The sequence below is a fragment of the Galleria mellonella genome, unplaced genomic scaffold, assembly GCF_026898425.1.
Source record: "Galleria mellonella isolate WM207_F2 unplaced genomic scaffold, CSIRO_AGI_GalMel_v1 utg19, whole genome shotgun sequence".
Taxonomy (NCBI): Eukaryota; Metazoa; Arthropoda; class Insecta; order Lepidoptera; family Pyralidae; genus Galleria; species Galleria mellonella.
Window position 1 is genome coordinate 771,518 of NW_026442028.1, and position 19,751 is coordinate 791,268.

General features: G+C 32.4%; 1 protein-coding gene across 2 annotated transcripts in view; it reads left to right on the top strand.

Moving 5' to 3' along the window:
• Positions 1 to 19,751, top strand: part of LOC113521262 (tyrosine-protein kinase Src64B) — a 70,527-nt gene that overhangs the window by 48,293 nt on the left and 2,483 nt on the right. For both annotated transcript variants that reach the window (XM_052894042.1, XM_026906748.3), the window contains 5 exons: positions 9,759 to 9,843; positions 13,705 to 13,839; positions 15,613 to 15,823; positions 17,617 to 17,870; positions 18,693 to 18,880. In XM_052894042.1, coding sequence (XP_052750002.1) covers positions 9,795 to 9,843; positions 13,705 to 13,839; positions 15,613 to 15,823; positions 17,617 to 17,870; positions 18,693 to 18,880 — 837 coding nt within the window. In that variant the 5' untranslated portion in view covers positions 9,759 to 9,794. The remainder of the gene's footprint in view (positions 1 to 9,758; positions 9,844 to 13,704; positions 13,840 to 15,612; positions 15,824 to 17,616; positions 17,871 to 18,692; positions 18,881 to 19,751) is intronic.

Sequence of the window (19,751 nt, forward strand, 5' to 3'; positions counted from 1 at the left end):
TATTAGTTGAGCCGTTAAGACGCCAAACAAACAAACTCACTTTCTTATGTATATTTATAAGGATTCCCTCACCCTAATAGTAATTTATAGATGGTGCTCTAATAAAATTCGTTGCTTGATGCGACAGATCGGAGGCACGACACGCTTTCGAAATATCGGATGGTTGAACGCAGTTAAATCACGTTAATAACTACTAAGTGACGGATCTCGAGTTATGTTACACGTTTGCGGTTAGTTGTAACTTCCTAAGAACAGAGACTTGTGGAATTCCGATTCAGACTAGTATTAGAAACAGCTGTGCTTGAATTACCGTTTCAGTGTGAATGGTGGGATATGGCTATGAAATTACAGGATACGGAGGTATCTTAACACCTTAGTTCTCAGGAATAGGAACGCATAAACCAGTGTGTACCGCGATATGCACGGTTCTGTCCCTACTAGCGGTTACCACTTTCCATTGGACATCGTAGCTTGTCTGTCATTTTAAATTGTATAAAAGAATTACTCAAATTACAATACTATAGATATTAAAATCAGATACCTGCCCTCATATATAAGTAAGATATGTATGTTCAATATTATGTAAGTAAGCATATTAATTTAAATGAAGTCCTATCCAAATGGCTCCAGCTGAAAATTAGTGCTGTAACTCCTCTATTACAGCATAACTCTGAGCGGGAGGGGGGGGGGGGCATTTAAGCAAATACTGCTTAACACCTTCGCCTCCTATGCATGTTATTTTACTCTGTATGTACCTTTTTTGTAAGTGTAACACTGTTTACTGAATAAACTATTATCCTTATTATATTACAAGTGGCAAACTAGTTCATCAAATGAAATAGTTATCGCAAGAGACTCCATGAGTTGAAATGAGACATCAGACGTTGCTATCTCATTCTATTTCGTGGACTCGCTAGCTATAACGATTCCATCGATAGAATCGCTTGTCTAGAATGTCTGCATAGAGTATCTAAGCGCTACTTTGCACCAAACAAATTTTAAACTGTAAATTGTGTACTTATCATGGAGCAAAAAAGATATTGTTCCACTCGTATTAGGCTTCTGCTATACAAAATGTAAAAACATCTGATTGACGTAAATCTATTATGACGTAATTAACCGTGTCGCTTACGCTTGTATATCAGTTGTTATGTTGGTTCGGAATAAATTGCTAATGAATGTCTTTGCTCGCCATATTGTTTCTTTATACGTATTTGGACTTCACCGTTTATCAAACTATTTCGTTTCGCTGAAGATAATCAACAATAGCTCTTTTTTTAGTAAAATGTGGATCAATTCTTCAATATTTTTGTGTGTTATGGAATTACTAGTTACTTGATAAGAATTATTTTGTTTAATTCCGCTATCATTAGTATGCGTGCAATTGCTAACACTTGAAGTTTGACTACCATTATTTATTATTACCAGAAGTTCTACAGCCTTCTATATTAGCCATCAAACTCCGACTGCTATTACGTCCACGCACATCTTTCGCCTCCACACGAATTTAATAGATGGTTACTCTGAGTGTTATTCCAGTGTTATTTGTTCGGCACATAAACTGTGAAATTATGTTATAGAATTTCGTTGAACCGATTCGATTTTTTCGAATCGCTAGGATTTACTCCTATATTGGCTCAATATCAATTTTGTGACGAATGAATCTGTCGTCTTTCGTTTTCGAAGTAAAAAAAACTGCCTGTTGTGAAACAAAATCTATTTGTAGCAACATGACTCCGTGTTCTCAATTCGAATATGTTGTTTCAGTCTAATGTATCTACACGAAACATCTCGCCATTCATCGGAGTGTTTTGTTACGATTAAAGTTGTTATATTTTTGCAAAGCAAAATGCACTTGTCTATTCAAAATTGGAAAACAGAATAAAAGACATTTCCGCATTCGCTTTGTGGTTCAAGTTCAAGATTCCGCCCGCTCGGGTTATTGACCGGCCTCGGAACATGCGCGGCGAGCGAATTAAGTTTCCTTCAATGTACTGTACATTTTTTCTTCTCTAAATTGCTTTTCATTTACAAAAGATTTAATATAACATTAATTCTTTAAAAAATTATTTAAGATTGTGTTACTAAAATATATATTTTCCAATGAAACATTATTTATGGCCCGCAGCAAAATTGTTGTTATATAATAAGTGAAACATTGTTCGATACGCACATAATTATTATCAATTTTACAAGAATAAAACATCGCTAATAAAAAACTGTAAAAAAATTATTGGATAGATACCTATAAATGTCTTTATTGCATACTACGCATATATTTGGTTGCATTATGTGCACAGCAATAATGCATTTATGTGAACTATAATATTATATTTACTTATAGTTTGTATACACAAACTATAAATAAATATAATATTATGGTAAATAGGATACAAATAAAATAAACATACGTTTATTTTATTTGTATCCTATTATTTGTATCCACTGTATATTAAATAATTTATCAGTGGTAAATGTGAATTATGTACAATAAAGATTTTACAATACAATACCTTTTATTTAGGTTCTTTTTTTCTTGTACCTTGCCTGCACAGATTACCTGCTCATCAGTTTTTCTCTCACTGCTCTTGGTTGACTGGAAGAGATGTCTTACAGAGATAAGCTCACCCTTGCTAACAAGTCGTTAAACTAATCGTTGTTGCTTTTTCTTTCAAGTGCAATGAAGGAATATATTAAATATAATAAATAGTTTGCAAAAAAAGAATTCTGTTTATTATCCAAAGTATCTACTAGCTGAAGTGGTAGTAACCTAGCCTGCAGCAGCAGCAGGTACAGCTGATGTAGATGCATTACAAACGGCCCGCTACAATATTATAGCAATTTATTTAACATTCGAGAATTAAGACCTCCAATGATGCCTATTGCCCTCTCAATTTGAACAATAGGTACTATACCGTTTTATCGAATAAGAAGCTGCCATTGTGTCAAATATGAACACAGGTGTTTAATATCTGTATTAAATAGCCTTGCCTCTACAAATATTTTGAGCTGTTTGCACAATTTTCAATAAATGATAGTTTGAATACCTTACGGTTGTATTATACCAATTTTAACAATGAACTGGGAACAATGGTGCATTGGTGATGTTATTGATTGGGCAGCAACAGGTCGTTGGGGCGTCTCGTCCCCCGCAACCGTCTCCACCACCGCACCACCACCTTCACTTTCGTCTTCATAGATTAGGCTCTCAGCACTTCTGAAGTGTTATTGCAACTTAACATATTTAGCAACGTTAATCACTCATAACGAAGTGTTTATAACGCTTTGCAGACAATCAAATAACTATTAATTTACGTTTATACATTATAATACCGGTGTCTTTATTTATTCAAATGATTTTTATACATTCACTTTTAATGTAAATATAGGGTTATAACAAACTTATACCTTGAAAGGATGTTTTTTAATCAACCTTGAAAACCCGAATGAAGATAGTATCTACAGGGTTTGTATATAAAGCATATGTATGGTGCAAAAATAATGTGATAAATAATAAACAATATTGTTAATAGCTATACAATTAGTAACTATATACATACAAAAGAAATTATAATCTGAATTAAGGTAAATTAAACTGTTTACTTATAATAATAATAATAATACTTAAATGCACTTTAATATAAAGTCTAAAATAAGACTTAAATGCGGTGAAATGGCGTGACGCACTTCATGTGCGTCACGAGACCGCATTTAATTCTATTTATAATTAAATTTTATTATTATTACAAGTACAAATAATAATATTTATAAACACTTGTTTATAAATATTATTACGTATAACTGTATGAAAAACATCCTTAAAACTTGCTCATTTCCTTTTTTAATTCAATACTTAATTTAGCACAAACTGCTATAATACAAATGGCAGATTAGAAAATGTATTCAAAATAAATCTCTCTAATTCTTCTAAATGTAGCTTATAAGTTAATTATGTAATGAATTTTTTATAATAAATAAAAAAAATATATTATCAAGTTTATCAAAATCACGTTCAATATTCAGATTATTAACATTATTATTCTTATTTATGCTTAAGTTAAACAATTGTTATATTATGTATTTAATAAAGTTTTATGAATAAAAATATATTTAATTGAAATCTGTGTTACTTGTGGAAATTTTACGGAATACATTTTCATAAACGCTCATGTTACGTCGATCCCCTACATACGGTAATCACCATTAAACTTCTTAATTTGTGATGATAATATTATGTATAACTCTATAATATAAAAAAAAGTTATAAATTTTTTTTTTCAATGTGTTATCGTGGTCGTGCAAATACTCTCATAACTTTTTGCAATCTCTAGACTACTAACAGTAAATATATAAAAAAAAAATTAACAGCAACTAAAAATACTACACATTACAGTATGGGGTTCTTCAAAAGGGTATATTAAGGTTTCTTCAGGATCGACGTTACGTGACACCTTTGGAGTTGAAGGCGTCCATAGGCGTGATGGTTTACCATCCAGACGGGTTCAATACTTGTTTGTCACCTTTTTGGTATAACAAAAAATACATTTTGCTGCGTTAAAAAAGCAACAATTTTAATTATGGCGCAACACACCAATGTACAACAAAATGTTTCCTAAATATATTTGTCTGGAAATATTTTAATTTAGAACGCGGACTATTGTTTCGATTGTCACAAAATATGGGACTAACAGAGGAATAATACTAGTGATTGCAAAAAAAAAAACAATATCGGTTAATAATCACGGAGCGTTACTACAAAAAAAAAAAACGAAATCGCTAAAATATATCTACGTATATATAGTAACAATTGTGAAAAAGTCTCACAGATTCGAATTTCATAGCACCTACACAAGGTACAGAGGTAAACAATTCATTTTTCATTGTCACTCTTGCCATGTAGACAGTTGGGGAGAGGATAGAGTAAACAACGAAAGAAATTGTACTTTACCACATAAAGATAGGGTTTAGTAAGAGCCATGAAAGTAGTTATGGATACGCTTACCAATATTGTTATTATATGGGAAAAGTGTCTTTGTTTTAAACATTTTTGCATACCTTACATTTTGTTACCTTTGCCACTTTACTAATTGAATTATCCGTACTAATCTAAGTGCAACCTTTATTGTAATTGTTTGTATTTATAATAAGTTTACTAGTGTAATCTTTTAGAGGAAACCATAAAGAGTATCTATCTACTATTTGGGTTGAAGAAGATCATATCATGTACAAGATACATATATCCCAGTTAAACGAACAAAGTGTGGGTTAAAAACTAGTCATTATTCTTACCAATATTACAAATGTGAAAATGAGTTTTGTACTTGATTTTAACCTCTTGGGTTCCTAATCGCTCGACCAATTATCATGAAATTTGAGATATAGAACATTCGATGGACAATGACATAAGCTGCTTTTTATCCCGGTCAAACGAAGTCTCGGGTAAAAGCTAGTAATAAATAGATCGTTAAAGTATAATCAGAATAGCGATTGATAAAATTAAACCTTTATCGTCAAATTAATGAAATACTCTTATCATATCCGAAGGATTATCTTCTTAATCTTTGATTCTACGCAATTCCTAAAAAAAAATATCGCAGCCATTACGGTTTTCATGCAAATAAGTAAGGAAAAAAGTTATATTAATTCTGAGAAAAATTGTTATTTAATCGAAGTAAAAAAATCTTTAATTCTATCTAAATGCGTTGATTCGTTTTTCAATAAACGCAAAAGTAGATCTATATATATTTAAAAATTATATATACAAGGTAAAACCAAAATTATTAAGGTGAGTTAGTCTCTACTTACGACAGGCATAAAGATTATTATTCTAAAGGTAAATATTCCATGGAATCGTATCTTTATAACACTTGTAATTATACAATTAAAATTTTATGATCTCATTACCTAACAAATATGTTTTCGGCAATTACACAAGTAGACGTAGCTTTAAAAATTATTAAACTATGAGATCTTTCATTATTTTCGACATATTAGAATAAAAATATACTATAAAATAATAATAATTATAATTTGAACATAGATTTGTGTCGAAAAATAAATTTTACTCGGCAACATGAGGAATTCTGCTTTTTAAAGAAAAACTGCGAACAAACATAAGAGTAAATCCTATTGGATTAAAAAAACGAATTATTAAGAATAGGTACATAGAAAACAAAATGGAGATGATTTGAAAATCTTATAAAAAGTCAAGAATGAGTACAAAACTGATAAGTTTTAATAATATCAACAAAAGCGGAGCATTTTGTAAATAATTTCTCTTAATGTATGTATATATACATTGATTGTATATTAATTTGATAAAAATTACTTAAACAAGCTAGTTCTCTAATTGGATAACAAACAGATTCACAGTCTATTATCATTACAGGCATATTTAGCTCCCTTGCACTTCGAATTCTCTCATAATAATTCTAAATGAGGATTACAAAATTCATACTCAAGCCATAATTTGAATATCAATCAATTCTTTAGAATTTAAAACATTGATTTCTATAGAATTAATGCCCTATTCATGGCATCAAATACCAATACGCCGGACGTTATTGTGTATTCCTCACGCGTATTAGAATTGTTGACAAAATGTCACCCGGCTTTGTTGGCCACGGATTATTAAACTAAGCAATAATACCTGGAAATTTATGCGGTGTAGTACATAAAGGAAGACAAGACCACTGATCAACGAACAGCTGAAGTGCCAATATTAAGGAACATGAAATTTTCGTCAATTTTATATTGTGTTATTAAAACTAACCACTTTATGATAAATAGGAACGCATCATGCACCTTATACTTGTATAGTCTGTGATACTCAGTTGTCATCTGTCGTGTCTAGATCTAGATATATTTTGCTCGTGTTCTAATAATTATTGTTTTACGATAATATACTATATGTAATTAATACCGTTTATTAATATATATATTACCGGAAGCCCCCTCATACTTTACTTTTTGTTTTTATATTATTTAGAATAAATTCTGAATGAAGATGTTTTCTGTATTCTCTGTAAAATTGTGTTAGCACTATGAGGATATTTGAGGTTAAGCGTCGAACTGGTACATAGAAGTAGTCTATCTTAGATTGACATATAGGATGCATTTTATACAAATTTTTACAGCCAAAGTCGCAGGAGCTGCAAGTCCTCAAAATACATCAACTGACTTATTTAATCTCTCATCGTTTTATTATCCCTTGGTTAATATATTTAACTGTAATAGACAGGTATAACGTTGACATTATAAATTGGCCTACCTCAAATAAGTACATAATTTTAGGTCATCAAAAGATTTCAGTTCCTTTTGTGCTACGTGTGTTTCTATGTTACATTTCAAAGTAGATATTTGAAAATAATGGTTGCGTAATTAGACAAGACAATATATTATTTTCGATTGTCAAGGCCAGACAGGGTGATTTGTAGTTTCACAAATAACAATGCTGATATTTTTGGCAGACTTCATAGAGAATTTGCGAAGTCAATAATACTCGGTATTCCGTACAGGTGTGACAGAGTCGTAAAAACTTTGAGAACAAACCTAATAACACAGGGAATCTTTATAAGAATTTTAACATTAAAGTTTTGTCTCTATGTGAATATTTACATCCTAGCTAGCTTCAAAAAGATGTATCATGCTTGTTCTTTTTTCAGAATTTTTATTTTATTAATAGAAATAACATTTAGGGCGGATTGATCTTATTGTGTTCAGGTTTATTTATGATTTTAAAAATTAATTTGTGGAGTTTTAAAAACAAGGTTATCTGATATTTTGATTCTTCTTAGTGATAAAATGATTACTTAATAAAATATTGTTTTATTTTCAATAAAATACAATTTTCAATATTAATTTATAATTTCTGATAATCTATAATACACAAATAGAAGTAAGTCCTCACTATAGTATGAATATTTAAATGGTCGAGAGTCCTTCAAAGCCTAACTGCTGTTGCCAACTCGCCTGCCAAGCGTAACATAATGAATACGAAATATGAATTTTAATTTCGTCATCATGCCATCAACCATTATCTGTTCATTGCTGAATATAGGCGTCCCCCATTGGGGGATTTTTCCAGTAGTTGCCTTACTTGACGGGCGAGTTAACAACCACGGTTAGGCTTTTAGAGACGTTGCTGCCCATCTTTTAAGCATAAAATTCTTTTAGTCGCCTCATACGACACCCACGGGAAAGAAAGAGCTGGCAATTCTACGACGGAACCACACGGGATTCTTAATTTAATTCCTAGTAAACAATATTTAAAATAATTGCATACGTACCTGCATGATAATTTAACTATATCACGCAGCTTTGCCCTTACGAATTCAAATAACAATTTTCTATGTATTAATCTAGAATGTGGGACCTAATTTATCTAAGTACCAAATTGTAGTCCAGTTTATTGTTCAAAATTAAATAATAAATATATAAATAATAAATATATAACGAAGTTTTACATTTGTATAGTAGAAGAATATAATTTATACCATGGTTTATTCTTAGATGTTAGTATTTCGTCGGATAAATAATACAAATCACAGTTTTATCAATTATCTGGTTGTAATACCACCATTGGGTGATAATGCTGCCGTATACATCGATCCATCAAATATTATCAAGCAACTACTAGTACGTGGGACGCGATGATGGGAACTATTGTAGTACCTGTTTTGTGATAAGGGCGAGTAGATTTATAGCGTTTGTAACCGAACAATATGCGACTAGCTATATCAGGGTTTGCCCTCCTGAAATGGGAAAAAATGTTTTTTATGCGTTGGATATTGGATATGGTAATATGTGTGTATGTTTAACAAATTTTATCCAAATTCAGCCGTTTAAGCAAAACACAACAAACCTCTCAATATGTACGAATACAATCGTTCCTACTGATTGAACTTTTTTCATTATCAGTCGTATGAGTCGAGAACCTGGATTTGATACATCCAATAAAATACTGACAATTTACTTAAATGTATTTCGATAATTTGATGTAAGTTAAATACCCGTGAAAGTGTCAGCAGGACTGACCCTAAATAAGGAAATAACCAGACGATTGGTTGATTGATCAATCATATATTATACGGTATCTGCATCAAATCTGAATCTTTTTGCATTTGATTGATTTTATTCGCATATTGCTTATATATATAAAATTTCTCACTATCAATAGTGACCCACAAAAATTTAAATTATTTTTAACAAACCAACATTCTCAATTTGAAACTACGTTCATTATTTAATAAAAAAAAAAAATATTTATATTTCATTTTCTTTATTTTTATTAAAAAAATTTATAACTTTTATAATTTGATAATTTAAAAAAAAGAATTATATTTTTTTTTAATTTGATAAGGTTTGCTAACGTGTTGGCCTTGTATTAATTCTGTCTCGATAGAAATTTTAGTTTATTTGTGGAACAAAATCTTAAATAATTTATTACCTATTCAGAATGTATTGTATCATAGATAAAACGTCTATAGATTTGATTTTAGTATCTAGTCATAAAAATTTATTTCAATGGAGCACGATACTTTAGGTAATGCACTTAAAGCCTTATACTTTAATATCGACCATTTTTTTTCTTCACGAAATAAAATTGTGGGGAATATAATTACTACCATACTTAATGATACAAGTACGTTTTCTTATATATGCATTTTAACTTTCTGGACTTTTTAATTTATAAGTTTAATTGAGAATGTCTTTTTTAAATACCTGCCTATTTATGATTGTTTTCTCTTTGATTTCAGAAGCAGCTTGGCGCGGCGTAGCGGGCGGGCCGCGCCATGGGGAATAAGTGCTGCAGCCGCCGCCATGACCCCGACAGACCTTTGGGTGAGTCCCATTGTTAGTTAGAAGCACAAAAACTTTTTTCTATTCCATTAAAAGGTAAATACCAGACGGTTGATATACGAGTACCAACTTACATGCATGACGTTTTAAAAGAGCCCAGTGAGGTAGAACATAAAGATTATTTTAAATTTGATTTGAATTTTATCTCGTCAATGATCTCTAATTGTAATAAATTAATGTTTACTGAGTCACCAGATAATGTTTACCCATAGATGAAATTAATATTTTTAATACGTTGCCATTATTTTATATTTCTATACTTACTAGGTGAGCACAATAAGCAGGCAGAAGAAACAATATGATGGCAACCAAAGTTCTGTTTATCTGTTACAAAAACTGCTTCTTTTTGCTAATCAGATTATTTTGATTCATGGTGACGATTTAAAAGCTTCTGTAATAAATCCTTATCATCATATCAGCTTTTAACTGTCCACTGTTGAACATAAGCCTCCCCCTTGGGGGGTTTTGCCAGTAGTTCCCACCCTTGGCAGGCGGATTGGCAACCGCAGTAACGCTTTAAATATGTTTTAAGAGGGACGCTGCTGCCCATCTCTCGCCCTCCCTTAGTCGGCTCTTACGACACTTACAGGATAGAAAGGAGAGACCTATTCTATGCCGAGACCACACGCTTTGAATAAATCCTTATAAAAGTTATAATAGGCTCATGGTGTCGAATACAATTGTTTTTGCTATAGAAATAGGTATCTCCCATTTCATACAAAAGTCGTTGGAAATAGGCACATAAGCTGCCTCCCTCCAGATAAACGTATCTTTATATTTATCAAGAAAAGTAAAATAAGGAGTAATCCCTTTTTACTGCTAGGGTTGGGTTATACCTATACATAGTTATAACCGTACCATATTTCCATTCATAACATACAATACTTTTTAATGGACGGCCGTTTGTAACAATGCCTTCTGTTGATTTTATTTAAATCAACCATATTACGAAAGTCCCAGAGGTATAACGTTCGTTTGATGTTTCATCAATATTTAATGAATCTGATCCATTTAGTGCACACGATTCATACTTTTAGTTATATTAGTACTGAGCAGTAATAAGTAAAATATTTGATACTTGTCTCATGAGATTTGACGTCACTTATATAACTTATGGTATTAGTGATAAAAATATCAATTTCTAGCTACTAGATTTATGTTATTTTGTTAAGTTTCGCCACGATTAGTATTTATGCGACCATTAATTAATTTTTCTTTATTGACCACATTACAAAAAAAAATTAGGTGCAAAAGGGGGACTTAATGCTGTATAAGCATTCTCTCCCAGTCTATTTTTGGCAAAATAAAAACGTATTGTAATTATGCGGCGAAAAATTGAAAATAACAGACGTATCCTTATTGACTTACAAGTTAATGGAGAACTACTGCGTATTATAATCATATAAATATACTTACATGAATACATTAAACAAATATTACTTACCTTTACAAATATATATCATAAAAACATACATATACATATAAATATACATATATCCACAATAATATACTATAATACCAATAAATCAAAAATAGAGATAAAAGGTGATAGAGATAAAGATGATGATGGTGATGAACTGCTTTCACAGTTTCTTCATAAGAGATTTGTAGACGTATTTTTTAGAGCAAATTTGTTGGACACTTATGTCAATGATTGGTGCATTCCAGAGTCGTGAGTAGTGATGGAATTAGAAAGAATAGCAGAACGATGATGAGAGAGTAAGAGAGTTATTAGAGCGAAGTACGCGTGTGTGAGACAGTTGAATCTTCATTTCAAGTATTCTGATGATACGGGATTAGTGAAAATAGAAAAAAATATTGCAAAGCTACAAAAAAAATTGTCCAAATATTTCCAAAGCAAAATTAATCTTACGAAATAATTAATTGTCGCACTATCAAAACTGTGAATCATAGTCGCACTATTACGCATACTAATAATGATAAAACAAATAATACGACCTAATCGAATAGCTTTTCTGTTTTTTTTTTTTCTGTATATGACCATTAAATTATATTTAATTAAGTACGTATGTATATTATACACTTCGTTATGTTCCAAATGTTTTTGCTATTCCTTTTTTTTACCTTCAATTATGCTTAAGTTTTTAGAGGAGACTATTTTTTGAGACATCCAATTTTCAACTTTTTATAGCAGAATTAAAGACGAGGTCGAAATAATGATGAGCCGATCCGTCTTCCTGAATATATTAATCAAAATGTTTTTACAGTTACATTCACATGACTATTCTGCGTGTTCAGTGGCGCTTTAAAAATTCCTTTAAGACAACCGAGCGTAATTTATTTCCTTGAAAAGAACAATGGTCTAGATATTTTCGCACGATGCTAAAAGTTGCCCAGTTAGTTTCAATTTGCATCGCTTAATACCAGTTTACTCGTACAATAGTGTTTTGAGGTCATCTCTATTGTTTAGAAACTACAATTAATGTACGTTCCAATAATGGTGTTAATCAATTCCAAATTTGTTCATTAAAAGGTCAGTTACATTAGTTAGGGCTACAGCCCACAATACTACACGTTACGTTACGAAATAAAATAGTACACGATTCATCATCATCATCATCATCATCATATCAGCCTTTAACTGCTAACGGGGGAATGCTGCCAGTAGTTGCCATGCTTGGCAGGCTGAGTAGCAACCGCAGTTAGGCTTTGGAGATATTTTTAAAGGAACGCTACTGGCCATCCCTCATCCTCCCTTAGTCGCCTCTTACGACACTCACAGAAAAAGAAGGGGTAGCCTATTCTATGTAGACATTACACGATGAATACGACTCCGAGTACCAAATTAAAATTTTTATATCTTGTTTCTAGATACTTCTTTTTGTTCACTGCTACATTTCTAGATATAAAAATATAGGGTACATATGGGTGCTTAAATCTTTTTTAAATAAGAATAACACTATTACTAGTCAACATTTGTTTCGTCACGTTTGTAGTCTCTGTCTGTATCGTCAATGATCGGCGGTTGAATTGCTTTTGGAAGCTTGATGCCATCGTGGCGCGTCTGCTACACAGATATATACTCCAATCGCGATGATTAAGCCGCTTTTAGAAAGCGCGACGCAGCGATTGAATAGCGATAACAATTTTAAATTTTATAAATTTATATGGGACCAACACGGGAGTAATAACGCTTATCGAATGTAATCGATATAGCTTCACATAAACATAAGTATACTTGTATAAACAAGGAAATTAATAACCTCCGTCTTTAAGAAGTCGCTTAATTATCTAGATAATTTGTTGTAATTAGAATCACTGTTACTTTTTAATTTTTTTTATGATATTTAGAGTATAAAGACCAAGCTTTATGATCTATCTAATGCAAATACCTAATACCTAAAGACGTGAGAGAAGAAGGTGCCCATAGTATGCTTATGTGTTGCCATTCTAAGTTACTAAGATGTTATGCCTCCGTACCCTGTAATTTTATTACCATATTTCACTATTCATTTTGTAATACTTTTTTTTATACAACTTAGAATGGCAAACAAGCTGACGGCCCACCTGATGGAAAGTGGTAACTGTTGCCGTGCCGTGGACACAACAGAGTTTACTGTTTCGCCCATGATACCCCCCTTGCGTTGCCATTCCTGAGGACTCAGGTGTTATTCCTCTGTACCCAGTAAACTCACGCCATATCCTACTCTTCAAACCGAAACACAGCCATGCAAACACAACTGCTTCACAGTTGAAACACGAATGGAACAAGACACGGGATTCTTTGTAGATATGTTTACGGTTGGGATAGAGGTACCCAAAAACACGACTATTGTACAAAGTCTCCTTCTGGTAAATAATTAATTATTTCCGTTCTTCCAGTATATCCGGCGTACAAGAATGAAACGGGCTTTACCGCGTGTCCATCGTTGGAAACGCGGTACACAGGCGAGCCCAACAACCGTGGTATGTCGCGCCCGCTCGCCGACATAGTACGCACACGAAACCCTGGCAAATGTAAGTAAAACTTCTATGTAGTTTCAGGACAATTACAATGTGATAACTACCAAAAAATGTAGGAGATTGTTAATAACGGAAAATAGTAAACTCATTGCTAGCAATATACTCTATTGACTCGAACTTCAGACAGTTCCTTCTGGAAACCATAGTAGTTAATTCCTGGTGAATTTGTCAAGATTGGCCAACTGATCTAATTTTGTCCTCACCTGTTATACCTGATTGGTACTCCACCAACGTATACTGATAGCACAGCGACCTTACTTTTTCATTATCAACCATAAAAAAACTAAGTGATTTTCAATCCTAAATCATCCCTAGGGCATACATTGCCAAGCTAAAACATCCAACTACTCACTCCCAACTTTCAAATAATATTTTCTGCGTATTTTTTTGCTTGAACTAGTTTCTTTTTTCTATATTCCCGTGTGAATAAAGTATTTTTCGCAGAAACAGTATATGTATATTGATTCAGAATTCAGGTAATATATTATCATCACATTATAATTTCTTGGAAATTCATTCATAGCGCCAAAACGTCAATTGAATGAAAATCCCCGATTGCAACTCGATTTCGTCGGATGCCTCTTCTTAATCCTATTTTCAGATATTACCATGGGGTCCCATTTTGTTATTGCCATTTAACCCCATGTTACAATATTTAATCCATAAATTTGTGTATATGGTATAGAAAACAAAATCATTTTAACCGACTTTAAAAGAAGAGTATTTTTACAATGGCCATTAGTCTATATAGCGATGTGACGTCCAAGACACTGTAGATATAGGTGACAAATACTACTTTTCATCAAGTGGGCCGTCCATTCCACACTACATAAAAATAGTTATATACCACTTAGTATCTAGTGATAAATGATAATAAGCATGCTCATAAAGTGCAATTTATAACAGTTACGGACACAAGTCACAAAGGGGTGCATTGTATCAGTTCTAAACTGAGATTTCCTGCTCGGATATCGGATACAATGGCGGCACTGATATGTCATTACGCCATTGTTTATACAAACATATGGAGCGGCCGGCAAGCCCGCAGCTTGCAACGTCAATGATCGATGTTATAAAACATTTTAGTTTGACACCATTCGGTTCGGTTTCAGCTTTTTTTTTAATATAGATCCATTTTACCAATATTGGAAATATTTTAATGTAATAACCACCAGTTTAACTTACGTGTAATTTGGTCAAGAAAGATCGTCTAATTTTAAGACCATTCTTCAGTCAAGCTTGCGCTCGCATCACAGTCACTCAAGACTAAGGGTCCCGAATGGTCTCAAAACTAGTCGAGCTTTCTTGACAACATTACACGTAAGTTAAATCGGCAATTATTACATTAAAATATAATGTGTACTTACGAAACTTTTAACAATAAAATATCGGAAATGTTCATGATATATATTCGTAACTGCAAATGGCAAAGAAGCTGACGGCCCACCTGATGGAAAGTGGTAACAGTCATCTGAAGTCATTAACAGTATCATGGATATCATAAAATACACTGTTTCGTCCATGTGCCATTAGGATATGAGGACTAACAATAACCATTATCCCATCTTTCAAACCTAAGCACAGCTGCTTAGCGGCATAATACGAATCAGATAGAGGTATTCTTGGAGACGATTTTTATGTACTTTAACGGTGAAAAGTAAATTAACATACCTATTTAAAAAAATAATCAAATTAATAAAGGATTCCATAAATTAATGCAGTTTCAATTTGTTACATTTTTTAAATTGCTAATATTTTATTTGCTAGGTATAACAAACGGTGGAAGACGCATCGTCAAAGCGCTATGCGCATACACAGCCCGTGCGGACTCCGATATATCATTCCGGAAAGGCGACCGGATGGAAGTACTCAGTGACGCCGAACCGGACTGGTGGAGGGTGCTGCACCTCACCACGAGGAGGGAGGGTCTAGTTCCAGTCAACTTTGTAGCGGAGGAGAGCTCTGTCGAGTGTGAGGAGTGAGTATTCTCATTGAGAACATAATAGTCCGTAAAATCTGGTGGTCCTTCGAACCGGATATGATTCAGCAACCTATAAATACATTCATTTAATATAAATATTATTACTGCCTAAAATAACGACGTATTTGATATATAAAACAAAAACTTTTATATGTCTAACCATTGTTGATAGTAAAAAACTGAATTTGCATGCAATATGACTAGCAAGACATGTGCATTCTTAAATAAAATTAAAACAGATTTGTATACCATGTTTTATAGAAATAAATATTTATTATTATTATTTTTATTAAATATTGACTAAACAATTTTATTGGTAATGTCTCTCTATAATGAACTAATTCGTTATATTCATATGTTACCATTTTATAACAAAACACAAAAGGTATAATAAAACAAAAACCCAAATAATCATTATTTTAATCTACCTAACACCATAGTTAGATTTATACTAATACATCATCAATAAAACTAATTTTAGAATGATGACGATGCTTTCATCCAGTAACGTCAAAAAGGAATAAAAAGTATTATTTTAGTTACCAAATATCGACAGACGCCTCTGACTATCCCATATGGTATTACAGTCGTGCGTGAACACATCTACGAGTATATTAAATTTGAAACTCTAATGTATGCATGCACAATGCATAATAATGAATAATGGTGCGTCTCTCTCTATGAACGCCACCTTGCCTTAAGTGTAGTAGTTACTTAGTCGTTGTTCCATATCAGTGAACACAATCAAAGTATAAGTATATTAAGATTCGGGCTTTTATAGTTCACTTCCGGTTCATAAATTTAATATGCATACCTATGATAATTCAAAGAGCTTCATTTCATTACTCAATACCTACCATGTAAATATTTATTACACATTGCCCATTTTATATATATATTTTTTTCTAGACTGCTGTTCTATATTTAGTAATTTCATAATGTGTAATAAAATGCTACTGATAAATTTATTGACAAATATTGTTCAATTAGGTTATCTATGCAGACGATACAAAGAACATATTTTTTCTAAAAATGATAAGAACTCTCTCTAGTCTTTATTAAGTTAGTTTAGAAACGCAATGTAATAAACAAAAACAGAAGACTTCAGACTTATTATAACACCGCCGTTTGTGGTTCTTGTTTTTTTTTTTACAACACATTGGGCAAACTAGCATGCGGCTCACCTGGTGGTAAGTGACTACCGCCGCCCATGATCACCCACAACACTAAAGGCATTGCAGGTGTGCTGCCGGCCGATTTGTTTTTTAGTCAGATTTGGTTATCTACCTTACTACTCATCACTATTAATTTTTACCACTAATTAATCTAATAACGCTAAACTCGTAGTCTTCGTTATTATTATAAATATGGAAGATGAAGTTGATCACAGATCATCTGCTGTTAGGACTTCAGTACTCATCTTGTATGCCAACAACAGCTCATTAAAATTAATATGTTGAGTTCAATTATGTGTTTCTATTGCATGTTGCGGTTTGAATAATCTGCAAACTGTTGTTCATAGCATCAGATCAAATTATGTCAAAGTTTGCCAGTGAATACCCACCTACTTCCCTAGAGTCAAAGGAAAAGTATAAGAACAAACCCCTTCACCCCTTTAAGAACTACTACGATGCCTCATAACAAATACGCAATGACAGACACTTCAATCGTGTATTCAAACTATCGGATCGAGAATTAATATAGTGGATAGTAAAGGGCAAAAGTGACGGCTCCATCCCCCTTCACATTCTAATCGACATTTTTAGCTAAAGGCAACCGTCATATTGCAGTTGGTTCTTCCCGCACGTATCGAGAAAGGAGGCCGATAAGCTGCTACTAGCCGAGAGCAATCCTCGGGGGACGTTCCTCGTCAGACCAGCAGAGCACAATCCTCACGGCTTCAGCTTGAGCGTCAAAGACTGGGAAGAAGGTCGAGGTTACCATGTGAAACACTACAAAATCAAACCTCTGGACAACGGAGGATTTTATATAGCAACTAATCAGACGTTCCCAAGTTTACCGGCTCTAGTCATGTCTTATACAAGTAAGTTTTAGTTTTCTATTCTTTTATTACGAACGCATAATTATCTGTTAGCTGAGTGTATACGTTTGTTTCTAGGTTCAAACAATAATTGTATTTTATTTAGAGATATATTATTGATTTTGTGCACTTTAATTTTCCATTTCTTCCAATTTTTTTCCCCTTTTGATATATTTTTATTTTTAATAATAATTTTTCCTCTTGTAAAGGCTTTAACTTACCTTCCAAAGTTTCAGTTAATGTTTTAGTCACAGAAGCATGAATTTGTTCTGTTTGTTTTTCCATTCCTATCTTTAATCTGTCAAACAATTGCTGCAACGAGCTATTCATATTTTACGTGAATCAGAACGTTCCGTATGTGACTTGATGAATAACTAGTAATGCTTGACGTTGAAAATTACTTGTAATAACTTTGTTAATCTACCCTCAGTGCTATACGAAAAATCTGACGCAAAACAGTTCTACATTTTATTGTTGCACAGTAAGTCATATAAGTTCTTTTTCAAAATAAATTCCGTTAATTTACTTGTCTGTATATTCATATATTTGATTGTACACTTAGTCCTGCACCTCTTAGCCAAATCCTCATTAGAGTTTCGTAATTTTAATGTTTATTGTGATGCACTACCATTATCATATACTCTATATGCGTAGAGAGATCTTGTTAGCGAAAATCAGCAATTTAACAATTAATTAGTGCAGTTAAGCGATATAGATGTGTACTTGTCAGAAACTAGAGATAATCCATCTTTCCATTACAAACATATGTTTCCTCTTTACAATATCAATCCCTAGTATATATAGATAACATTTTTCACATTCCAGAGAACGCATTGGGACTTTGTCATGTATTAGCGCGGCCGTGTCCGAAGCCCGAACCTCAGATGTGGGATTTGGGGCCAGAGTTGCGCGATAAATGGGAGATCCCCCGGAGTGAAATACAACTCATCAGGAAACTAGGGCAAGGCAACTTCGGGGAGGTGTATTATGGCAAATGGCGGAACACTATAGAGGTCAGTGTATTTCAGTACATATTTAAAGTCTAATGCTATTTCAATTTAACTGAATGTGTAATATAATTATATGAAGAATTTTTAAAAATATATAAAAATTGATGCTATGCAAAGTACAGAAGCATATCACCTTAGTCTTCAGGAATAGTAACGCGTAAAGGGTATCATGGGCGACAGTCTATTCTGTTCCATAGCATAGTACTGTTCATGTTTATAAGTGACGGTTATCACTTTCCATTGGTAGGCCATCAGCTTGGTTACCATTTTTGAGTTGCATAAAAAGTAACCTGTTTTTCTAAGAAAAAAATATGATATTTCATGTAGAACCAATACAGCACTTATAAATCATTATTTATAAATAAAAAAGTGCATTAATCATTCTTTAATAAATATCAAATATATTATTTTTGCTTATCGTAAGTTTAATTAATGTTGAAAATTCCCAGTAGCACTATTACTCAGGTTCATATTACTTTCAATAACCTATTTGGAAGTAATTTGAAACTATCTGTGACTTAAGTAAGGTTTCATAAATTCAAAGGTAATTTACCTTATAAAATATTAAATTACATATAAATTATTACTAATATAAATGTCTAAATTAGCTATTTTGTTTGTTACTCTTTGACGCTTCACCAATTATTATGAAATTTTGTATTCAAGTACATTCTGTACATATAATATGAGAAGGGCATAGACTACTTTTTATCCCTGTCATACAGACTAACTCATGGATAAAATCTAATGATATTATACATGAATAAGACTCTTTGTTCTAATAAATGTACCCTCACCATCGAAATTGAAACATTTAATGGAACAAAAACCATATTTACGATAAATGTCATCTAAATGATAATGGTTTTCTATT